This window comes from Bombina bombina, chromosome 3, assembly GCF_027579735.1.
Source record: "Bombina bombina isolate aBomBom1 chromosome 3, aBomBom1.pri, whole genome shotgun sequence".
In the NCBI taxonomy this organism is placed as follows: domain Eukaryota; kingdom Metazoa; phylum Chordata; class Amphibia; order Anura; family Bombinatoridae; genus Bombina; species Bombina bombina.
In genome coordinates, this window is record NC_069501.1 from 651,974,027 (window position 1) to 651,998,555 (window position 24,529).

At 36.6% G+C, this 24,529-nt stretch overlaps 1 protein-coding gene across 1 annotated transcript in view; it reads left to right on the forward strand.

The window, feature by feature from the left end:
* RPH3AL (rabphilin 3A like (without C2 domains)) overlaps window positions 1-24,529 on the forward strand; it is a 599,751-nt gene that overhangs the window by 106,100 nt on the left and 469,122 nt on the right. Inside the window, exons 3-4 of the mRNA XM_053707379.1 lie at window positions 2,447-2,532; window positions 19,451-19,594. Of these exons, the coding sequence (XP_053563354.1) occupies window positions 2,447-2,532; window positions 19,451-19,594 (230 nt within the window). The remainder of the gene's footprint in view (window positions 1-2,446; window positions 2,533-19,450; window positions 19,595-24,529) is intronic.

Genomic DNA, 24,529 nt, shown 5'->3' on the forward strand with positions numbered 1-24,529 from the left:
AGCTCAGGTACCTCGTCAAGGTCCTTTCCAACACCTGGGACCCTAAAACAGCCACACAACCTTTCCATTTTTGCTTTTAAATCTTAGCTGAGAGCTTGTAAGTGAGTGCTGGGTTTTCTCTGTGTGTTGTATTAATTTGTTTTGTAATTTTCCCTATGGTTCTTGCACCCAGACCTGACTGAGGTTAACTGCCTGTGATTCTGGGAGCAGCATAGCTTCCTGTGAGTGCCAGTGGCACCCAGGGCTGAGCATGTTGCAGGGTTATCGGATGTGTACCCGGTCCAGTATCAGAGTGCAGTTCCCTTCCGTGTTTTGTATATGTCTAGGGTGATTACATATTCCTGTGCACCCTTCCCTTGTTCTCAGTTTGTTTGGATTTGAAAGCTTGCATTGTGTGGCTGTTTTAGGGTCCCAGGTGTTGGAAAGGACCTTGACGCGGTACCTGGGCTTGTCCCATTTGGCCAGATGCGGTAACTAACCTTTCCATTTTTGCTTTTAAATCTTAGCTGAGAGCTTGCAAGTGAGTGCTGGGTTTTCTCTGTGTGTTGTGATAATTTGTTTTGTAATTTTCCCTATGGTTCTTGCACCCAGACCTGACTGGGGTTAACTGCCTGTGACTCTGGGAGCAGCACAGCTTCCTGTGAGTGCCAGTGGCACCCAGGGCTGAGCATGTTGCAGGGTCATGGGATGTGTACCGGTCCAGTATGAGAGTGCAGTTCCCTTCCGTGTTTTGTATGTATATATATATATATATATATATATATATATATATATATATATATATATATATATATATATATATATGTGTGTGTGTGTACACATGTATGTGTGTGTGTGTACACATGTATGTGTGTGTGTATGTATATGTATGTGTGTGTGTGTGTATATATATATATATATATATATATATATGTATATATATGTGTATGTATGTGTATGTGTATATGTGTATATATATATATATATATATATATATATACACACACAATTCCAAAGAACAGCAACAGACCAGGATTTGCTTCAAAGAATAAAGCCAGATTTATTGACATTTTGGGGATATATTTACCCTTCTTCAGAACAATAATTACACACAAGTGCTATGCTTATAAAGTGTACAAAAATACAACAATACCTCCCACTTCCTGTGAAAAAAAGCGCCAAATTTACATCATATCTGGTGGTCATAAGCAGTGTTCCTTCTAAGGCCAGTTTTGTGAACAGCCCAGCAGTGAAACAGTTAATAAGGTAACCACAGCTTGTAGTCTGCATTGTGTAGTGTTTGCTAAATGCTATAATTAATTGTTTCGCTGCTGGGCTGCTCACAAAACTGGCCTTAGAGGAAACACTGGTCATAAGTATATACACCCAGATGAAGACAGGTAGAGTAGTCAGCAAACAGGCAGGTTCAGCAACATTGATCAGTCCAGCAGTTTAAGGGTTAAGGCAGTTCACCTAAACCCTTGCATCTACTCTCATAATCAATTTAGTTTCAATTCTACAGCTTCTCCCAGACTGGCACCATGTGTTTATATTCCCCCCCCCCGTTCCCCCAACAATATAGCAATTGCAATCACCTTCCTGAGGGGGATTTTAGGTTGGTCTTGGCTATAAAGTTATGGCTAGATTCCCAATTTAAGAATTTAAGGGGTCACACACCATTTACTGTATTGGGATTACACTGATATAAAAAAATGTAATCAATTATTTGTTCAGTTGGGGAAGGGCAATGCGCCAGACTGACTCAGTGAGGGCTGCACGATGCATATGTAACAACCATAGTGAACAACATAAAAAGTTATCTTATGTTTTTACAGGAGCCATAAAAGTCTCCAAATAAATAATCTTTTATAGTCCCCCAAAACTGACATTTTTAGTGTATCTTACTCTCCAGTTGGGTGATGTACAGAGATGGAGCTGTTAACTAAATAAATAGTTTTTAAATCAATTTTTCCTAAAATTCACAATCTATTTCTAATACAATATTCCAATGAAATGCCATTAACGCCGCTGTTTGATTTCACAGTAAACTAATAAGTCTGGTGATGTAACCTTTACTTTAAAAAGTAATTTGTCATATTTAATGGCATGAAAAATCGGAGGCATTATAAACAGAAAATCAATGCAACTTCAATTAATTTGGTTATAATACAGATTAGAAGAAAGTTCTCTTAAACAATCTTATCATGAGTAATCTCTAACCTTTTCAGTTCAGGCAAATGTCACTGATATGGTTTTGTTTTGAGACATTCTTTTTTTCCTCTCACTGAACTATTCAGTTGTAATTTAAGTTGCAGTCAAAATATTATTGTGTAAAACTAATAGATTTTAAAATTAGATACTTTTCAGAGCATTGTTTGCAATTGTGCAACTATGTCTGTGTTTGTGGTTTTAGATTTTGTGAAACTAGACATTTTATATTTATTACGTTTCTTTTTTTTATTTTCAGATCTTCACTATGACTGATACAATATTTGGCAACGGAACCGATCAATGGGTGTGTCCGAACGATCGTCAACTAGCCCTCCGAGCCAAGTAAGTTACTTACTGGAGCAGGGCAAATTGTGATCAAAATGTTGAATAAAAAGCTAAATATAAAGGGTACATTGGGGTACTAACGGGTTATATCATTTTCTATGACTAATGTCTACATATTTCATCTTATAGAACATTTAACACTTTTTGCTTTTGTTGTTAAAAAAAAAAAAAAAAAAGATGTACATTGTTACACACTCCGTAGATAGACAAAAAAAAAAAAAGCAAATTTGTGGCTTAGGCTTTCACATTCTGCAAATTTGCTAGATCAACTATCTGATTGGCAGCATTTGCAAGTTACAGAATTTTGCTTTTTGATTTCTCTCAGCCAAGGGGGTACACTCATCACTTTGTGTGTTATTGTCAGCCAAATAGGGTAAAATAACTGCTTTGTGAGTGTTACTAGCATCTGGTTAAATCATAGCTTTTTTTTTTTTTATCCCTGTTTGCTGTCAGTAACAAACGGTTTGTGAAAACAGGGTTAAGGGCAAGGACAGAGCAAACAATAATACAAAAGGCATGTACTGTTGGAATATTGTTGTTCCCTGTGTTTCCCTGATTCTATTGTAAAAATACTCCATCCTTTCATGTTCCCTTTTGCTACCACCTGTCTCTATAACAAATTATATTCCTTATTTACCCCTTCCCCCTCTTCACCTGAAACATTCATTGTCCCATTTCTCCTACCCTCACTTTACTTTTGCTCTCATGAACTTCACACATTCTCAAGCTCACTATCTCCTTCCTGCACCCCTTCCCAAAGATCCTCTTAATACTGCAAATCTGTACCTCATTCTAGGGCACTCTCTATTGCTAATACAAGCTGGTGATATCTCTCCCAATCCATTTTTTTGGTTTATTTTAAGTCAAAACCCCTTTCACTTGATTACTCTATAACTCTCACTCTATAACAAGGTCATTTCTATCCATGACCTCTTCATAACCCATTCCCTCAACCTTCTGGCTCTCCCTGAAACCTTGTTCTCTCCCGTAGGGCCAGATGATCTAAAGCTCTCTGAGTTGGCGAGATTATTAAAGAATGTTCTCCAGTACTTCTATATCCATATAGAAAGTTCCACTAGTGTGGCGCTTACCGTTCCTGCGGGGTCTGCGGTCCTTTCACTGAGCAGCGTCACTTCAGCATGTCTGGAAAGTAACAGTGTATCATGTCCTATCACTTCTTTATCCATGGTAGAATGATCTAAAGCCACTTTTTACCCTGAAAACAGTGTCCTGCTAATGGACGAATACTGCATTTTTGATAGAATATTTTAAGGAAGCGCTGAGAAAGCTAAAGTGGGATCCTTTGAATATATATGCAAATATTAAAACATTTTATTGTTGGCAATACACATTAAAATAATTGACAAGATAAATTGGCAAATTTGGAATGAAAAAAGTGCTGCACTTATCTCTTGTGTGAGATGGTTAAGTCCAAAACAAATTATTCCGTTCAGAAAAAAATAGTTATAAATAATAGTCCAGAAGTATGTGTGTGATCCTTTTGTGTGAAGTTCCTGATCATTATACAAAAGTTAGTTCCTGGTGAAGAGATTGTATCCTTGTGAGAAAAATATATATATATTCCTTGTGAAAAATATAATTAATCTTTGTGAATAAGTTTAAAGATATGTGTACAAAAAATGTTTACAAAATTGAGTCCAAAAAATAGATAAGTGTATATAGTAGTAATACTGTTTAAAGGTTAAAGCCCAATACTTAAAATATTTTCATGAGGAATATATACAGTATATATGGTTTTTTTTTTCTCCCGAGGATACAGTCTCTTCCCCAGGAACTAAATATCTATAAGGACTTGGAAGTTCACACAAAAGGATCACACACATAGCTCTGGATTATTATTTATAACTATTTTTTTCTGAACGGAATCATTTGTTTTGAACTTAACCAACTCACACAAGAGATAAGTGCAGCATTTTTTTTCATTCCAAATTTGCCAATTTATTTTGTCAATTATTTTAATGTGTATTGCCAACAATAAAATGTTTTAATATTTGCATATATTTTCAAAGGATCCCATTTTAGTTTTTTAGCGCTTCCTTAAAATCTTGAATCATTTCAAATTTAGGCTAAGGTTAGGATATCACTTGATACTTCCAATTATCTACCGTATACTGCATTTTTGTTTGGGGAGAAGATGCATACATTAAAAAAGTGTACCATATAATTCGTAATTTACAAATGTTACAAAATGAATAATTGAACCATTCATACAAAAATACACAGAAAAAAATTGTATTTATCAAAAACTTAAAATATGTAAATTGCAAAGGAATAAATCATATTAAATATGCACATCATAAATCATAATATAAGTGCACTAGATGTACAAAAATCACTTCATAGTTATAAGTGCAAAATACAAAAGCGTAATAGTTTTTTCGTAAAATGGGCTGAACATGGGCATTCCATGAGTGTACATGAAATTCTCTCCAATCCTAATGTAAATTCTAAAAAGATTTTCACACTACTGATCTCACAGTTTTTTCTCACAAACTAAAAGGTGGCGATATTTTCTCAAAATACTAAATACCCTAATAAAAAACATGCATGCAAAAAATAGGCGATTGTAAGATGCTCTGATCACAATAGTGTGAGTGGAATTGATCCAAATTAGGGTGCACAAGCCTCAAACATATCATGGTTGTCATCTCTGTCTAATCGTTTTTTATAACACATATGTATGTGTGCACATATCCATATTAAATAGGATCCAGGCTTGGTGTTTGATAATGGATTGAACACAATCACTGGTGATTATACAGCACCAACCCAAGGTTTGCAGCCTATTAAAGGGACAGTTTACTCAAACATTTTCTCCCCTTTAATTTGTTTCCAATGATCCACTTTAACTGCTGGAGTGTAGTCAATGGTTTACAAGTATTTCCATTACCCTTATATTGGCATTTGAAATAGTTTATTTATCCTGTGGTATCCCCACCCATCCTGTAAGTTTTTGGCCTCAAGGCCAAGCTGTGTTAACACAGCCAGTAGAAGAAATTACACTCCCAGTGGGTTATAAAAGAGATAAGGTAATTTTAATGTTAATTTTCCTTTGTTTTCCCCAAGTATTAGTGATTGGTTTTTGGACAGATATAAGATAAAGCAGCAGGTATATTTACACAATGTGATAAAGTAATAAGATCTGACTATACCTACAAGCGAAACCCATTTTTTTAGGTTGTGGCCTCAAAACACAAAATCAGCTAATTCATATACACAAATAAACCTTTAAAATCAAATCACATACATTTTATACTCTGCAGCTGGTAAAAAAGTAATTGGAAACACATTAAGGGAAAAACAATTTTATAGTATACGGTCCCTTTAAGTATTGTACACAGTATTAATATGGATACTGGCACTCTGACGATGGTTATTTTGAACATGAAGTAGTCCCATATGAATAATATATAGCATATATCAGTAATAATAGGATACCATGGATCAATAATATAATCACAAAATAATCCTGTTGCTCCTTATACATAATCCTTGGGCCTGTTGACTTGTCACCAATAATTTGCATCTCAACAAATATGAGCAGAGAATTTGGACAATATACCCCAGTGTACTGTACAAAATGTATGATCCTAGCAATAACAAAATAAAATTGAAGGCACTATGTAATAATAATTTCATACACAGATGCCAGGATCATTATGAAATAATTGTAGTTTCATTCTAATTTTTTAAAGACATTCCCATTTCTTACAGTTAATTGTAACAAAAGTTATGTTTTAAAGTCTGGGCATAGAGTGCTACAATTGCATCCTTTTTTCTTTTTTTTTTTGGAACTTTATTCAAAATGTCTTCTGATTGTAAGATGCTATACACAGAAAGCAGCATAATGTGATTTATATTGGCTGCAGGATTTACTTTTTAAAGTGCGCCCCTGCTCACTGTTAACTTTGCTCTACAAAGCAAAGTGTCCCTTTCCAGTGAGCACCATAAGAAAAGAATGCAGCAGCACCACCAATATTTCTAAAGGTTTATTAAACCAAAGACAATAAAACACAACGTTTCGGACCAAAGTCCTTAATCATGTGTACTGCAAAACATTACTTAAATACCCCTAAACCCCTCCCCTCACACATCTTGCTACTAATTAAACAATTAGATCCCAGCCATCTTTTCCCACTAAATTACTTATCATCCTATCCTATTCCTAATCACTACTTTTTTTGAATAAGCAGTGGCTCAACTTAGTCCCTATCAGCGTTAAAATACTCTATAAATGCCAATCAATGATCCTATATCAGATTCTTATTTCTCTTTAGTTGGACACAGCCCAGTCTAACTCCCTATTCATACCACCAGGGGATAGTGTACACAACTCCCAAATCCAATATACTTCTGTTTTAAAAGGGTATCTCTATTGCCCCTTCTCCTAGGACAACAGACCTGCTCTAATATTTGGATCCTCAATTGACTCAAGCTATGTCCTGCATTAATAAAATGATTCACCACTGGTGCATCCAATACTTTAGTTCTGATGTTACTTTTATGCTGATTCATTCTTTCCCTAACTTTGCGGGTGGTCTCCCCTACATAGCCCCACCCACAGGGATACTTAATCAGATATACTGCAAACTCAGTATTACAAGTATAGAAACCTATTATGTTCTACTTCCTCCCTGTTCTATTTAATAAAAAATGGATGGTTGTAAATTAAGTATTCTCCAAATACATTCATAAAAATATTTGCATATGTAGGGGCGACATTGGAAACCATAGCAGTTCCTTGTAACTGCAAGTAGTAATCATCCTAAAATAAAAAGCAATTGCACCTAAGTACAATTCCTAAAAAATCAATAATGAAGCTTCTCTGTGTATCATTGATACCCTTCTGGTCAATCAAAACTTTCTTAATGGCTCCTATTCATGCCTCATGTGTGATTGACGTATACAGACTGACTACATCCATACTGACGAGAATACCCTTGTTCTTTTCTAGAGGTGAATCCTGTATCTTATTAACAAAGTATCCCTGATATCAGAATTAGATAAAACAAAGGGTCTCAAAAACTTATCTAGAAAAGTTGATGAGTTAGACAGAATAGAGCCAATTCCAGCCACAATAGGGTGGCCTGGGGTGGCCCTTACTGTCGGTCCTTATGTATTTATGGTAGGGTGTATTACACTGGTGTTATCTCTTTTGTGTCTAACAAAAACTTTGCCACATCCTGTTTTATCACACCATTTTTTGATGCTCTCAATACACAACTTTTTAACTCTTTTCTAATAAGCCCAATAGGATTATTTTGTAGAAGTTTATATACACCAGGGTCCCTCAACTGCGATCTAATCTCATTGATGTAAAACTCCTTACTCTGGAGCACTATGGCTCCCCCCTTGTCCACCCCCTTAATGACCAGATCTGTTCTATTCTTTAGACTGACTATTGCATTTCTTTTTTTTTTTGTAAAGTTATTTTTGAAAAGATATTTAGATTTTTTACATTTAAGCTGTTTTTCAAGGTGATCTATATCCTGTTCAACCAAATCAATATATGTCTGCACACTGTGGTCAAAATGCATAGGTGCAAACACACTTTTATTACGTAGCCACTGTGGATAACTTTATAGTATTATCATAAGCACCATCATATTTCACAATTGACTCTTGATCTGAGAAAAAGCTTTTCAACTTTTTAGTCTGGAAACATTTGTGTAAGTCTTAGCGGAGCTCAAACATATCGCAGTCCTGCCGGGGGCAAAAAGACAGTCCCTTGTCATCCTGTTCATTTGCCATCAATGTTTCAGTACTCACATTCACTGTCAGTGTGTTCTTTGGTTCCGGTTCATCACACAGCCCCTCTTGTTGCCCTCAGCACTGGTAATTCCTGTGCTTCTGATGCCACCGCCCCCTTCTCTGCTTGCGGCCTCTCCTTCGGATCCCCCCCAAAACAATTCAGAGGACGACTCCTGTAAGCTCAGCAGCTCCTTGTTATGCTGACCCCCACAGCCATACTGCTTCCTCCTTGCATTGGAAGTGCCACTGTTTCCAATGAGCCCCATTAATTTCAATAGGAGACATCTCGCCACTCACATTGGCAGACACTTTTTACAAAAATTCCACCAGTGGAGCTCCTGCGAGGGTCAGCATAAAAATCTGCATCTGAAAGTGCAAGGTTTTAGATCATCAGGCCCTCAGGCACAACCTCTCTGATGCATTATGACTTAATGGTCCCCACTTCAGCCCCACTCCTCACCATAGAAAAAGCTACTAAGCTGTTGTTCATTTCTAGTAGACCTCTTCTCTTTCTGTATGCATTTGTAATATGACTCTGGGGAAGTCTCCCGAAGGGTGATGGGGGAAACCAGACGTGGAATCCTTGCCTAATGTGCTTAGTGCAAAATGGCTGCACCTGTAAGATACTACAATATTCTATAGATAACAAGTTATTTTAACTCCAAAAGATGGTGGTTTTGTGACAGTGTGACAAACCAAGATGTTGCTAAAATACAGGTTTGTCACTCTGTCTAAATATAGCCCAAAAAATAATATCCCCCAATGGAATATGAGGTACTTAAACACTGATTGTCAGAGAGAGGAAGAGCCTTATAATAACTCTGCAATATAGAATAGGCAATAATACACAGAACACAATGACAAGGTGAATGTATAATATCCTAGTCCTTAGAAAGTTGATACCATATTTATGTGGTATGTTCAAAGCGCCAAAAAGGCAAGGTATTCTGTATTAAATCTATGTCTCTGGTGTTGTGATAAAGAGCTAATAGCGAGTTCAGAGTGATTATAAAAGGAGATGAATAATTTATTACATATAATAATTTGCTTACAATATGTGGTGTGTGTCCATACTAGACTAATTAAAATGGATTATAAATATAAAACATAAAATATAAACAGTAAAACCATTCAGCAGCTACTGCACAATGATAATGTTAAAACAATAAGGGATTATACTTCGGTGAGTAAACCCCGAACAGAGATAGTTGCAATAATATCAACAGTGGTGATCACAATAATATCAATAAGTGGACGTCATAAATAAATGCGTGAGGGTAAGAAGGTAATCGCAGCTATAGCGTCCTCGGAGTGAACCGGAAGTGCAAACCTTAGGAGAAGGTCACTGTAAAGTCCCCAGGATACTCACGGAGTGCCGTAGCCAAAAAAACGGAGGATTAGCCCGTAAAACAATATCGAGGAAGAGGAGGCGGCAGGCACTACTACTCAGACCCACAAGCAAAAATGGTAAAAAACAAAAGTCTTTATTAGAGGCACTTAGCCATGTTAAAAGGCAGACTGACAGGCAGGGGAAACAGCACAAACAAGGTCTTACGCGTTTCGCGCCCCCTAGTGGCGCTTACTCATAGACTGTTGTCTATGTTACAACCTAGACTATTTATAGGCTAATCAGAAAAAAGGTTAACCCTTCAGCAGCCAAATAAAAACAGGTTAAAAACATAGATAGTGCTGAGTAGATTCAGGACAATTGAAATCAACAATTGGTAAACAAAATTACAGTGTACACAGTCACAGAATGTAGGAGCTAATAATAAAGCTATTACATGCATCAAGATACAAAATTCGAAAACCAAATATTGAAAAAAGTTAAGCTAAATCAAAAAATATATATACTTTAATTTTCTAAGATAAAGGAATGTGTACCTTATATTAAGAAAAAGCTTAGATAATTTGGTTTCTATATGGTTTTCTATATTTTAGCTAGAGGAAAAACTATTGTTAGACATGATACAATTTGCTGAAGCACAGTAATGTTAACCTAAGAAAAGGTGAAAAGGCAAATGAGCGGCTAATTTCAAGCCATAGATATCAGGCATTGATAACCAAACATAGTCTAGTTATCAATAAAATAACTGATATCACATTCCCTATTCATGCCAGTAGGATGGCGTGTTTTAAGTTTTAAAATCCAATATAATTCTTTCTTCTCTAATATCTTGGACTTATTACCTCCTCTAGGGGGAACTATTGCTATGTCTATGATTTGCAAAGCCAATTCCGCTTGATTAGAAAAATGAACATAATTAAAATGGTTGGCAACAGCAGAATCAGATTCATAGTTTTTAGTGTCCCTAATATGTTCATTGAATCTGGTTCTGACATTGCGTGATGTCATACCTACATATTGGCAGAAACAAAGTTTGCATGTAAGTAGGTAAACCGCATATTGAGTGGAACAATTGGCATAAAAGTCTATCTTATAAATGTTGTTATCAGCAGAGCAGTGAAAAGTGTCACCCTGTAGGATGTTAGGACACGCATAGCATATTTTGACCCCACATTTATAAGTGCCTTTTTTGGACAACCAGTTTTTTGAGGTACCTTGGGGTGTATTCTTAACCATACTAGGAGATAGTATTTGACCCAGTGTTTTAGACTTTTTTGGGACAAATCTAAATTTATGAATATATTCACCAAGTACATCATCAGTGGCCAGTATTGGTAAATGCTTTTTTAAGATATTAATTATATCCTGATACTGCTGACTGTATTCAGTCGTGAATACTATTGAGTCTTCAAAGCTGTTTTCCTTAGGCCTAGTGTATAAAACATTTTGATGATGAGTGCTAACCATTTTTCTGCATTTTTCTAACTTCTGAAACTTATAGCCTCTTCTAGTTAATCTATTTCTGAGTTCTATGGACTGTTGTTCATAGATCTCATCAGATTTGGTATTGCGTCTGAGTCTTAAAAATTGTGATTTGGGTATAGATTCGATAAGATGTTGTGGATGTTGAGAAGTGGCGTGGAGTATTGTGTTGCCAGCTGTGGTCTTTCTGAATGTTTTGGTCACTATATGGTTATCAATAATTTGAAGGGTTAAGTCCAAGTAATTCACACTTACTCTATTAAAGACCCCAGTGAATTTTAGACCCATTTCATTGTTATTACAAAAGTCAATGAATTCATGAAACAGTGTATCATCAACTGGTTTTTTGACTATGAAAAGAAGGTCATCTATATAGCGTACCAGTAATTCTATGTCTTCACACCAAGGGTTCGTTGGCGTATACACATATAATAACTCCCACCAGGCAACAAAAATATTGGCAAATGAGGGTGCATATTTAGCCCCCATGGCTGTGCCACATGTTTGTAAATAATATTGGTTGTCGAATAAAAAATAATTATGTGACAAAAGAAATCTCAATACCTCACAAACATATTCAATAATAGGGGATTCCAAATTAGAGTCCCTATGCAAGAAAAATTCAACTGCCTGTATACCCAAACTTTGCGGGATAGAGGTATATAAGGAGGTTATGTCTATGACGACCCAAGTGAAGTTAGATTGCCAATTAATGTTATCTAATGTATTTAGGAGATGTGAACTATCTCTAAGGTAACTAAGTTGTGAAGTGGCAATAGGCTGAAGTATAGAATCTAACCATTCTCCTAATGGTTCAAACAAGGAGCCAATACCAGCCACTATGGGTCTACCCGGTGGAGAATCTAGACTCTTATGTATTTTAGGTACATGATGGAATACGGGACATATTGGATTTTCAGGTAGCAGGGAATTCATATCTTGTTCTTTAAAAACTCCCAAGGTAATTCCATCAGCAATTAGTTGTTTAAGGCTATGTTTGAAAATATTAGTAGGATTGCTACTCAATAGACGATATGTGCCTCTATCAGACAGCTGTCTGTAAGCTTCACTGAAATAGCTAGTCTTGTTCATGACCACAATGCTGCCTCCCTTATCAGAATTACGAATTACAATGTTATTGTTGTCACTTAAAGACTTAACAGCTAGTCTTTCTCTATATGTGAGATTAGGGGAGGCAGCATTATTGTCAGTATCTCTTTCTAGGCGCAATATGTCTGCCTGAACTGCTTTTTGAAATGCATTTACTAAAGGCCCCCTAGAATTCTTTGGATAAAACTCAGAATTATGTTTATTGGGTCTTGGTACTGAATGAGGATTGGAATCCTGATTGTTATAGCTGTCTGAGTATAGATCTTCTAGAGTGGTTAAAGCACATGCATCCTGAAATGCTAAATGAGAGACATCAGGATTATGTTGAAGACTTACTACATTTTTGTTTGGAGGTATATCATTAACTCTATTCTGTGCAAAAAACCTTTTGAGAGACAATTTGCGCACAAATTTATTCACATCTAATAATGTATTGAAGCTTGAGAATTTGTTAGTAGGTGCAAACCCAAGTCCTTTTGATAAGACTTTAATTTCCTCTTTAGATAATGAGTAGTCCGAAATATTGACCACACTTAAATCATAAGAGGATGGAGATAAAGTCTCTTTATCAGATGACTCAATTGGTAACTTCACTTCTTCTTTTTGTTCTTTGCTTGACCTTTTGCTTCTCCATCTTCTCTTTCTTCTTTCTCTTTTGGAATAATTTTTCTTGTTTTTGTTCGGCCTGTCCTTTGGATCTCCTCTGGTTCGTCCACTGCTGGCACCTGCAGTTGATGATACACTGTTTCATGAATTCATTGACTTTTGTAATAACAATGAAATGGGTCTAAAATTCACTGGGGTCTTTAATAGAGTAAGTGTGAATTACTTGGACTTAACCCTTCAAATTATTGATAACCATATAGTGACCAGGATCACCATCACTGGATTCTTCATCATCAGGAAACAAGTTTGTTTTTAAACTTTTAAACATAGTTTTTTCACTATCCTTTGTTAAACATCAATGGGATATTATTTATTTGGATTGTGACACTGACTGCCACACACATTTTGTTATAATTTTGTTATATTTTTTGTGGCCCAAACAGAACACTGCATCTTTATTTGTTAGAAGATTGCACCTTATCTGACATTTGACAATTTTTTTATTTTTTCTATTTTTCACAACATTTTTAATTTTTTCACATAATTTTTCACACAATTAACAATTTTTCTTTTTTATGCGGGTGCATTTATTTATGACGTCCACTTATTGATATTATTGTGATCACCACTGTTGATATTATTGCAACTATCTCTGTTCGGGGTATACTCACCTAAGTATAATCCCTTACGCCTAGATTTAGAGTTCTGCGTTACCCGTCAAAACTAGCGTTAGGGGGTCCTAACGCTGGTTTTGTCCTACCGCTGGTATTTAGAGTTTTATAGGTAAGGGTCTAACGCTCACTTTCCAGCAGCGACTTTTCCATACCGCAGATCCCCTTACGTCAATTGCGTATCCTATCTTTTCAATGGGATCTTTCTAACGCCGGTATTTAGAGTCTTGGCTGAAGTGAGAGTTAGAAATCTAACGACAAGACTCCAGCCGCAGAAAAAAGCCAGGAGTTAAGAGCTTTCTGGGCTAACGCTGGTTCATAAACCTCTTAACTACAGTGCTCTAAAGTACACTAACACCCATAAACTACTTATGCACCCCTAAACCCAGGCCCCCCACATCGCCGCCACTCTATTAAATTTTTTTAACCCCTAATCTGCCGACCGCACACACCGCCGCAATCTACATTATCCCTATGTACCCCTAATCTGCTGCCCCTAACATCGCCGACCCCTACATAATATTTATTACCCCCTAATCTGCCCCCCCAATGTCGCTGCTACCTACCTACAATTATTAACCCCTAATCTGCTGACCGGACCTCACCGCTACTATAATAAATGTATTAACCCCTAATCCGCCTCACTCCCACCTCGCAAACCCTATAATAAATAGTATTAACCCCTAATCTGCCCTCCCTAACATCGCAGACACCTAACTTCAAGTATTAACCCCTAATCTGCCGACCGGACCTCGCCGCTACTCTAATAAATGTATTAACCCCTAAAGCTAAGTCTAACCCTAACCCTAACACCCCCCCTAAATTAAATATAATTTAAATCTAACGAAATAAAATAAATCTTATTAAATAAATTATTCCTATTTAAATCTAAATACTTACCTGTAAAATAAACCCTAATATAGCTACAATATAACAAATAATTATATTGTAGCTATTTTAGGATTAATATTTATTTTACAGTCATCTTTGTATTTTTTTTTAACCAGGTACAATAGCTATTAAATAGTTAATAACTATTTAATAGTTACCTAGTTAAAATAATTACAAAATTACCTGTAAAATAAATCCTAAACTAAGTTACAATTAAACCCAACACTACACTATCAATAAATGAATTAATTAAATAAACTATCTACAATTATCTACAATTAAATAAACTAAACTAAATTACAAAAAAACAAACACTAAATTACAAAAAATAAAATAAGATTACAAGAATTTTAAAGTACTTACACCTACTCTAAGCCCCCTAAAAAAATAACAAAGCCCCCCAAAATAAAAAAATGCCCTACCCTATTCGAAAATAAATATTTTACAGCTCTTTTACCTTACCAGCCCTTAAAAAGGCCTTTTGCGGGGCATGCCCCAAAGAATTCTGCTCTTTTGCCTGTAAAAAAACATACAATACCCCCCCAACATTACAACCCACCACCCACATACCCCTAATCTAACCCAAACCCCCCTTAAAAAAACCTAACACTAATCCCCTGAAGATCTTCCTACCTTGTCTTCACCACGCCGGGTATCACCGATCCGTCCAGAAGAGGGTCCAAAGTCTTCATCCTATCCGGCAAGAAGAGGTCCAGAAGAGGGTCCAAAGTTTTCATCCTATCCGGCAAGAAGAGGAGATCCGGACCGGCAAACATCTTCATCCAAGCGGTATCTTCTATTCTATTCTATTTGCTGTTCCGATCAGCCAATAGAATGCGAGCTCAATCTGATTGGCTGATTGGATCAGCCAATCGGATTGAACTTGAATCTGATTGGCTGATTCAATCAGCCAATCAGATTTTTCCTACCTTAATTCCGATTGGCTGATAGAATCCTATCAGCCAATCGGAATTCGAGGGATGCCATCTTGGATGACGTCATTTAAAGGAACCTTCATTCGGACTTAGGACGTCGTTAGAAGAGGATGGATCCGCGTCGGCTGCTTCAAGATGGTCCCGCTCCGCGCCCCGGATGGAAGAAGATAGAAGATGCCGCTTGAATGAAAATGTTTGCCGGTCCGGATCTCCTCTTCTTGCCGGATAGGATGAAGACTTCGGAGCCTCTTCTGGACCTCTTCTTGCCGGATAGGATGAAGACTTCGGAGCCTCTTCTGGACGGATCGGTGATACCCGGCGTGGTGAAGACAAGGTAGGAAGATCTTCAGGGGCTTAGTGTTAGGTTTTTTAAGGGGGGGTTTGGGTTAGATTAGGGGTATGTGGGTGGTGGGTTGTAATGTTGGGGGGGTATTGTATGTTTATTTAAATGCAAAAGAGCTGTTTTCTTTGGGGCATGCCCCGCAAAAGGCCCTTTTAAGGGCTGGTAAGGTAAAATAGCTGTTACATTTTTATTTTAGAATAGGGTAGGGCATTTTTTTTATTTTGGGGGGCTTTGTTATTTTTTTAGGGGGCTTAGAGTAGGTGTAATTAGTTTAAAATTCTTTTTTTATTTTTTGTAATTTAGTGTTTGTTTTTTTTGTAATTTAGTTTAGTTGATTTAATTGTAGATAATTGTAGGTAGTTTATTTAATTAATATATTGATAGTGTAGTGTTAGGTTTAATTGTAACTTAGGTTAGGATTTATTTCACAGGTTATTTTGTAATTATTTTAACTAGGTAGCTATTAAATAGTTATTAACTATTTAATAGCTATTGTACCTAGTTAAAATAAATACAAAGTTGCCTGTAAAATAAATATTAATCCTAAAATAGCTACAATTTAATTATTATTTATATTGTAGCTATATTAGGGTTTATTTTACAGGTTAGTATTTAGCTTTAAATAGGATTAATTTATTTAATAAGAATTATTTTATTTTGTTAGAATAAAATTATATTTAACTTAGGGGGGTGTTAGGGTTAGGGTTAGACTTAGCTTTAGGGGTTAATACATTTATTAGAGTAGTGGTGAGGTCCGGTCGGCAGATTAGGGGTTAATAATTGTAGGTAGGTGGCGGCGACATTGGGGGCGGCAGATTAGGGGTTAATAAATATAATATAGGGGTTGGTGGTGTTAGGGGCAGCAGATTAGGGGTACATAGGGATAACGTAGGTTGCGGCGGTGTACGGAGCGGCAGATTAGGGGTTAAAAATAATATGCAGGGGTCAGCGATAGCGGGGGCGGCAGATTAGGGGTTAATAAGTATAAGGCTAGGGGTGTTTAGACTCGGGGTACATGTTAGGGTGTTAGGTGCAGACTTAAAAAGTGTTTCCCCATAGGAAACAATGGGGCTGCTTTAGGAGCTCAACGCTGCTTTTTTGCAGGTGTTAGGTTTTTTTTCAGCTCAAACTGCCCCATTGTTTCCTATGGGGGAATTTTTTAAGCTGGCCGCGTCCGTAAGCAACGCTGGTATTGAGAGTTTCAGTGGTGGTAAATATGCCTGTATGCTCCCTTTTTGGAGCCTAGCTCAGCCCTTCAGAGAACTCTAAATACCAGCGTTGTTTAAAAGGTGCGGGGGGAAAAAAAACATGCGTAGCTAATGCACCCCTTTGGCCGCAAAACTCTAAATCTAGGCGTTATTGTTTTAACATTATCATTGTGCAGTAGCTGCTGAATTGGTTTTACTATTTATATTTTATGTTTTATATTTATAATCCATTTTAATTAGTCTAGTATGGACACACACCACATATTGTAAGGAAATTATTATATGTAATAAATTATTCATCTCCTTTTATAATCACTCTGAACTCGCGATTAGCTCTTTATCACAACACCAGAGACATAGGCGCCCATTTAACAAGCTCCGTAGTGAGCTTCTGGGCATGTGTTTCTGGCGAGCCTTCAGACTCGCCAGAAACAGCAGTTATGAAGCAGCGGTCACAAAGACCGCTGCTCCATAACCTGTCCGCCTGCTCCAAGCAGGCGGACAGACATCGACGGAAATCAACCCAGATTGAGTATGATAGGGTTGATTGACACCTCCCTGCTAGTGGCCCATTGGCCGCGAGTCTGCAGGGGGCGGCGTTGCACCAGCTGCTCTTGTGAGCTTGCTGGTGCAATGCTGAATACGGAGAGCGTATTGCTCTCCGCATTCAGTGAGGTCCGGCAGACTTTGTTAAATAGAGGCCATAGATTTAAAGGGACAGTCTACACCAGAATATTTATTGTTAAAAGATAGATAATCCATTTATTACCCATTCCCCATTTTTGCATAACCAACACAGTTATATTATTATACTTTTAACCTCTGTGATTACCTTGCATCTAAGCCTCTGCAAACTGCCCCCTTATTTCAGTTCTTTTGACAGACTTGCAGCTTAGCCAATCAGTGCCTGCTCCCAAATAACTTCACGTGCAAGAGCACAGTGTTATCTATATGAAATACATGAACAAACACCCTCTAGTGGTGAAAAACTGTTAAAATGCATTCTGAAAAGAGGTGGCCTTCAAGGTCTAAGAAATTAGCATATGAACCTCCTAGGTTAAGCTTTCAACTAAGAATACCAAGAGAACAAAGCAAAATTGGTGATAAAAGTAAGTTAGAAAATTGTTTAAAATTACATTCTCTATCTAAATCATGAAAGTTTTTTTTGGCCTAGACTGTCCCTTTAATACAGAATACCTTGCCTTTTTGGCGCTTTGAACATACCACATAAATATTGTCTTATTCATTAGCTAGCTAGGTAGCCTTTGTTCAAAGCCACAGGTAACAGTGGGTCCAGGCGCTATATCTACATACATCTTAAGTTGGTACCATAAACGTTAGCTGGTAAGGAAACAATCAGCCTTCCAGAGGACAAATGTATAGCAGAGAAATTGCAGACTTCCAGTGGAGTTGTAATCAGGAGACGCTGCTGCAGAGCATGGAGGCAGCGTGTGCAGAGGAAGAAAGACACAGTCCATCCGTAGCTGATGACGTCAGCTGTCAGAGTGTCCGATGTGAAGAGGAGACACACTGAAGAAAGAAATCCATAAGCGGAAGAATCCACAAAGATAGCTGAAATAGATGAGGAGCAAAGGTAGGTAAAGCTAACAGCTTCAATAATCCAGCAAAGACTGAAAATCAGGCGGGGCTATAAATAGCGGAAGAAAGGAGGGAAGCTAATTTCCTTAAAGGTATAGCGTAGGTCTTACAGCACCTCAATGATGAGGCCCAAAGAAGGCTAAAACAATTGCCTGGAGTTGCCATGTTCCTTGTTCATGGGAGGTTCCCTGGTATTTGTTTTTTATCTGGACTGACCTTGCTAGGTGGGATCAGACTGAAAGTTCTCTTCTGTGAAAAGCACAATTTGGCTAAAAGAGGTTGCTCCTAGGTGGTAACTCGCCATAGCACACGCTACCAAGCTGTTGTTCGTTTCAAGTAGACTGCTTCTCTTTCTGTATGCATTTGTATTATAACCCTGGGAAAGTCTCCCTAAGGGTGATGGGGGGAAACCAGAAGTGGACTCCTTGCCCAGTGTGCTTAGAGGAATATGGCTGCACTTCACTGATGAGGCCCAAGAAGGCTAACACATTTGTCTGACGTTTCCATGTTCCTTGTTCAGAGGAGGATTGCCTGGTATTTTGGGGTTGGACTGACGTTGCTAGACAGGATCAGACTGATATACTCCAGGAAAGTTCTCTCTGTGAATAGCACAATTGAGCTAAATGAGGCTACTCCTATGTGTAAACTCACGATAGAACAAGCTACTGAGCTGCTGTTCATTCATTGTAGACTGCTTCTCTTTCTGTATGCATTTACCTTATTTTTTTAATTAAAACTCCTCCAGCTCACTTTCTCTTATGGTCTGTCACAATTTAAAGACTCTTCCCATAATCTGACTTTCAGCTGTTAATGCATTGTGTCTCACACTTCACAAATTCCCCTTTTCCTCTGCCACTGATGGAAGCAGAAGTGATGTCAAACTGTTGCATATCTTAATAACCTCTTAGTTGGTAGAGAAAGCAAGAAAATACTTTTTTTTTATCTTGTAGGTTGCATACAGGATGGTCTGTTCATACTTTTCAAACAGACAAACAAAGGAAGAATCAAAGTCTGGAACAGAAGGAAATAGACATTATCTTGGAGGTTATCAAAAGAGCTGAGAAGGTGGATACCCTGGAACAACAACGAATTGGGTAAATTATGGGTTTCCTGATAAACTGTGTAATATCTGCACATTAGGCTACTGGGTTATATGGTAGATGTTCTTTTTCCCAACACTATTGGTAGACATCTAAAATGTACAGATATTTGCCAATGTATTTTCAGTGTTTGACAAATCATGTATTTTGTATCAAACAGTGATGCAAATTTGTTCTAGCCAATGGTTATTTTCTGATAGCACTTGTTTATGTGTAGTATGAACAATATGTGTAAAGTAAATACATTTTTTCATACTGAGCTTCTACTAGAAAACACAAAATATAAAGGGTCATGAAAGTGATGAAAACAATTTAAAAACAACTGAAAATGGGTACTTTTTAGAGAATAATTTTTAAGATTATTTAAATGAGGTACATAAAAGCTCTCAACCAAAATAAGAACATCTTGTTTCTTAAAGATATTTCCCACTTTACTTCTCTAAGAGTATAACATCAAAATAGAATAAACAATATGTGCTCTACATGTAATAAATCCAATATACTAACAGTCCCTCACAAAAACGCACCCATAACAAACAACCATAGATTTCAAAAGCCTAAAAATATTGACCTGAGTGTACACAGCTAAAAAACAGTGACTGTGACTACTTTTGATTTTAAAACTATAACCCCTAGACACCTTTAGGATGTCCCATGCCCTCCTAAAAGCACTGGGTTTTAACATTATTAGGACGGCATGAGGACGGCATGGAATGTCCTATTTTTTTCAGGCATACTGCTCTCTCCTGCTTTTGCAAAACGTAAAATCCAACTGAGGGATGTGCCTAGCATCGTAGGTAGTCCCCCATGATCCGATCCCAGTGTTTGAAGTCACATGATCTCATCAATGATCACGTTACTTCCTGTTTCCTTGAAATGTTTTACATTGTTTTTGTGTAAAAAAATGTGATTTGTCCCATGCTCCCTACACAAGCCAAAATATGTAATCTAGGTTTTCAAACTGCTGCAGATTATCTCAACCAGATTTCACATTTTACTTTTTGAGTGTCGTATAAAGCACAACTTTACAAAAAGAAAAAAAAGCAAGATTTTTTTAATTTCCCTTTTTAATTAAAAAATAATTCATGTAAGCACATAAGAGTCTTAAAAAGTGGAGTTGATACCAGACTGCCCCCTTATCTCAGTTCTTTTGATAGACTTGTATTTTAGCCATTCAGTGCTTGCTTATAAATAACTCCACAGTAGTGAACACAATGTTATTACATGGCACAACTGAACTAGCGCTGCCTAGCTGCAAAAAATTGTCAAAATGCAGATGAGGGGCGACCTTCAAGGGCTTAGAAATTAGCATATGAGCCTACCTAGATTTAGCTTTTAACAAAGAATACAAAGAGAACAAAGCAAATTTGACGATAACAGTAAATTGGAAAGTTGTTTAAAACTGCATGCCCTATCTGAATCATTAAAACGTTTTATTTTGAGAGAGAAAAAAAGTGGAGTTGAGACATAATTCTTTCCTAATGATTGCTGTGGTAGTTCTATTTTGGTGCATGGGGGTACAAATACAGCCTCAATGTTTTCATTTGTGCTGTCATTGCTTGTTGGGCTGATGGAGGGGGAGTGAAAATTGCCCCTCTCCTCCACTGTGCTTCTCAGTCTATCCACATCCAAATCACCTAGTTATGCCTCAGACGGCCCAGCTCCATCTTCCCGATGACCCCAGCCTCCTCATTGCTGTGTTTGCTCTGCAGTCAAACAAGTGATTTTAAGCAATTCATTTAAAATGGATAAAGCACAGCAGTGATTCCTGAAATATGCCTGCCAAATGATAATCCACACCTGTTAAAAGGTCTTTGTTTCTTATCTGGTGAAATAATGTATAGTCCTATTTGCACTTGCAGAGACTGGCTCGTTGGCAAACATTCTTATGCACCAATCGCAGTAACTATCTTTTGGAAAGTGTCAGAACCACTTGCTGTTAGACATTGTGGACATTCCATATTTAACTCATATGCTGTTTTTGTTTAAAAGCAATTACTTATCAAAGTAAGTGATTTGTGCCTTTGCTTGGATTCTTATTTTTATTATACATTTTAAACAACTCAGTGTCAAAGTAATTTTTCCCTTCAGCTGCAAACACCCAACTGGAATTTCTCTCTTTTTTTTTTTTTGCTTTGTATGTTTGTCATAGGTTAGATTATGGGATGGTATTTTTTTCAATATTTATGATTTTCTTGTAGAATAACATTTATATTATTTATAAAATTGTTGGTTTTCTGCTCATGGTCCACTATTAACTAGATTTAACCACGTTAATTAAAAATTACTATTAATTACTAAACAATAACATATATTACATCAGATATAATACTAGCCTCTACGCAGTAATGGACAAAGCAGCGGCCAAGGATGAAACCTGCTAATGATCTGCTGGGGCAATATATATATAACATGGATATTCTTGTAGAGATATTGTGCCAATGAAGCAATGATTAAGGGTTGTTAACTAATCAATAGAGGTGAAATTAAGAGCTCTCTAAACAACAGCTTGGGTGTTTTAAGAAATCCTGTTGAAGACAGAAAAAGAGAGAGGCGCCTCTCTCTTTTTCTGTCTTCAACAGGATTTCTTATCACGTCATTTTGTATTGGAAGTGCTGCCTGAGTTCTCAAGATCCACCTGCGGTCTCTTCGCTTTACATAAGCGCACCTCACTAGGGATTTATGCTCTACTGACTGAGCTTGGGTGTTTGATTTTCTCCAACAACTTTTGATTGTGCAATAAATCATTGGAGGTAGTAAGAGAGTTTTGAATGCCAACTTGAGACTATGCACATTTGGAGCAGTGTAGGGTGGCAACAGCAACTGTGTTGTGGGCAGATTCTATTTACTGGTTATAGAGAGGGCTACAAAGGCTAGAAAACAACAGAAGGGATTGAAGGAATCATAAAATGTACTAAGGTCTATATCATTTTTATTTTTGTGGCTATGTGGGCTGCAAGAGTTGAATAAGGGTTCATGTTACAGAGTTGCTTATGAGCATAATGGCTTCTTTAACACACCTGAACTTTATACAAAAAGCAGTCTCTAGACTAGTCTGAGTATCACCATCCCACTTAGAGATGTGCATACACAAACTAATCTTGTTAAAAGCATTTATTGAGATTTTAATATAAAATGTTTAGTTATGCACAGTAAAACAGCTGTGCAATATACTTTTTGTTATTTATATTGGGCCATTTTTATGTACTTTAGCTCTGAAAATTATGGATTTTATTATTCTCATAACTAAAAGAAGCACACTGCAGACTTTTCAACTACTACTTGTATTTCTATAGTTGGGTTTGCCAGCTGAGAACTACATAACAATGCACTCTATAGTAACAATATAACCGTGACTGTCCTTGTCAGCTGCAGACTCAGATTGGCTCCTCAAAATGAGGCAAGCAGGGGGTGGAGTTTAGCTATTGAAAAATAATTACAGCAAAAATATATTAGTTTGTTTTAAATTTGTTTAGACTTGGCTGATGTGTGATTCTGTAGCAAAACAACAGAATTTGTTGTAACTATTGTCCCTTTAGGCTCTAGCCCTGCACAAAACAAGCCAGTGGTACAAATATGCATTCATGTATTTAATTATCTGAGATGTTCTACTATAGCCTTATGCAGTTGTATCTGTTTACCTGTGCCTACGGGTGCTTTATTATGTTGAATTGTGTAGGATTATACAAAATATTTGATCTATCTGTGCAATGGTTTGAAGGGCTGCTGTTAAGTTTAGAACTGTATTAACACTGAAACAGATTTCTCAAAAGTACTATAATTCTTAAACCAAAAAATAAGGAACCCAAGCTATCGAATTTCCACTATGTATATTTTCTAGTCTAGACAGAAACAGTTGGAAATTATCTCCTTCTACCAAAACCTACAGACACTGTCAACAGATGGCTCTGCTATTTCTTATAAGGAATGTTGGTCAGTTTAGGGTTAAATCTGACCAAACTGGAATTGTCACTATAACAAAAGAAGCTATTTAAAATATTTACTTGTAGAAAGGGTTAGGACTACATGGAGATAAAGAATATACAAAAAATGTTTTAAAAAGTGTTAATGGAACAAGCTGATGTGACATTTAATAAAAGTGTAATATTTACCCGAAGCATTCATGCTATTTACTGGTATAATGAGGGGCAATAATGCTATTTTTTTAGCATCTACCATATAAGCAACATGCCACCATTACAATACAATAAACAGTACAAATACATTACAAGAGGGTATACGTTTAGTTTGTATTTAAAAATAGGTAATGGTTTTAAAGTCTCTAAAGTTGTGTTTTTGTGCTAATGGAACTGAATCCATCAGAAAAAAACAATAATACATGTGCAGTCACAACTACATCCAGAAAGACAAAGAAATCAAGGATGCACTGCAGTAAGGCCCTCGAACAGGGATGACTGTGTTGATTGATCATTCTGTGACCAGGCTAGGAAAGACTTCAGAGATTTTAAGGGTTTTTTAAATGCCACTTTGTCAGTTCAGGAGATTTTGCATTAACCCCTTTGTGATTATCCTCTTGTTAGGTGTTTGTGTTGTTGGTGACAGAAAGGGGTGTACATACACAATCTGTTCTCAGAAGCATGGAGTCATTTGCCATTAATAATAAAAGGAGATGCTTTTTAGGTTAATATATATATATATATATATATATATATATATATATATATATTTGTATAAATATAAAATAAATATTTAAATTGCATCTTTAATTTTTGTCATATATAGTAAATTAACAAAGATTTCTATTTTTTTTACCCATGTAACTAAACAGACATTTAGAGGGACATTAAACTCTAAAATAATTAAAAATTATTCATATGAAAGAACACTATTTAAATATGTTAAAAAAATATATATGCAGCCACCAATCAACAGCTAGAATCTAGGTTCTCTGCTGCCTAGATAAACCTT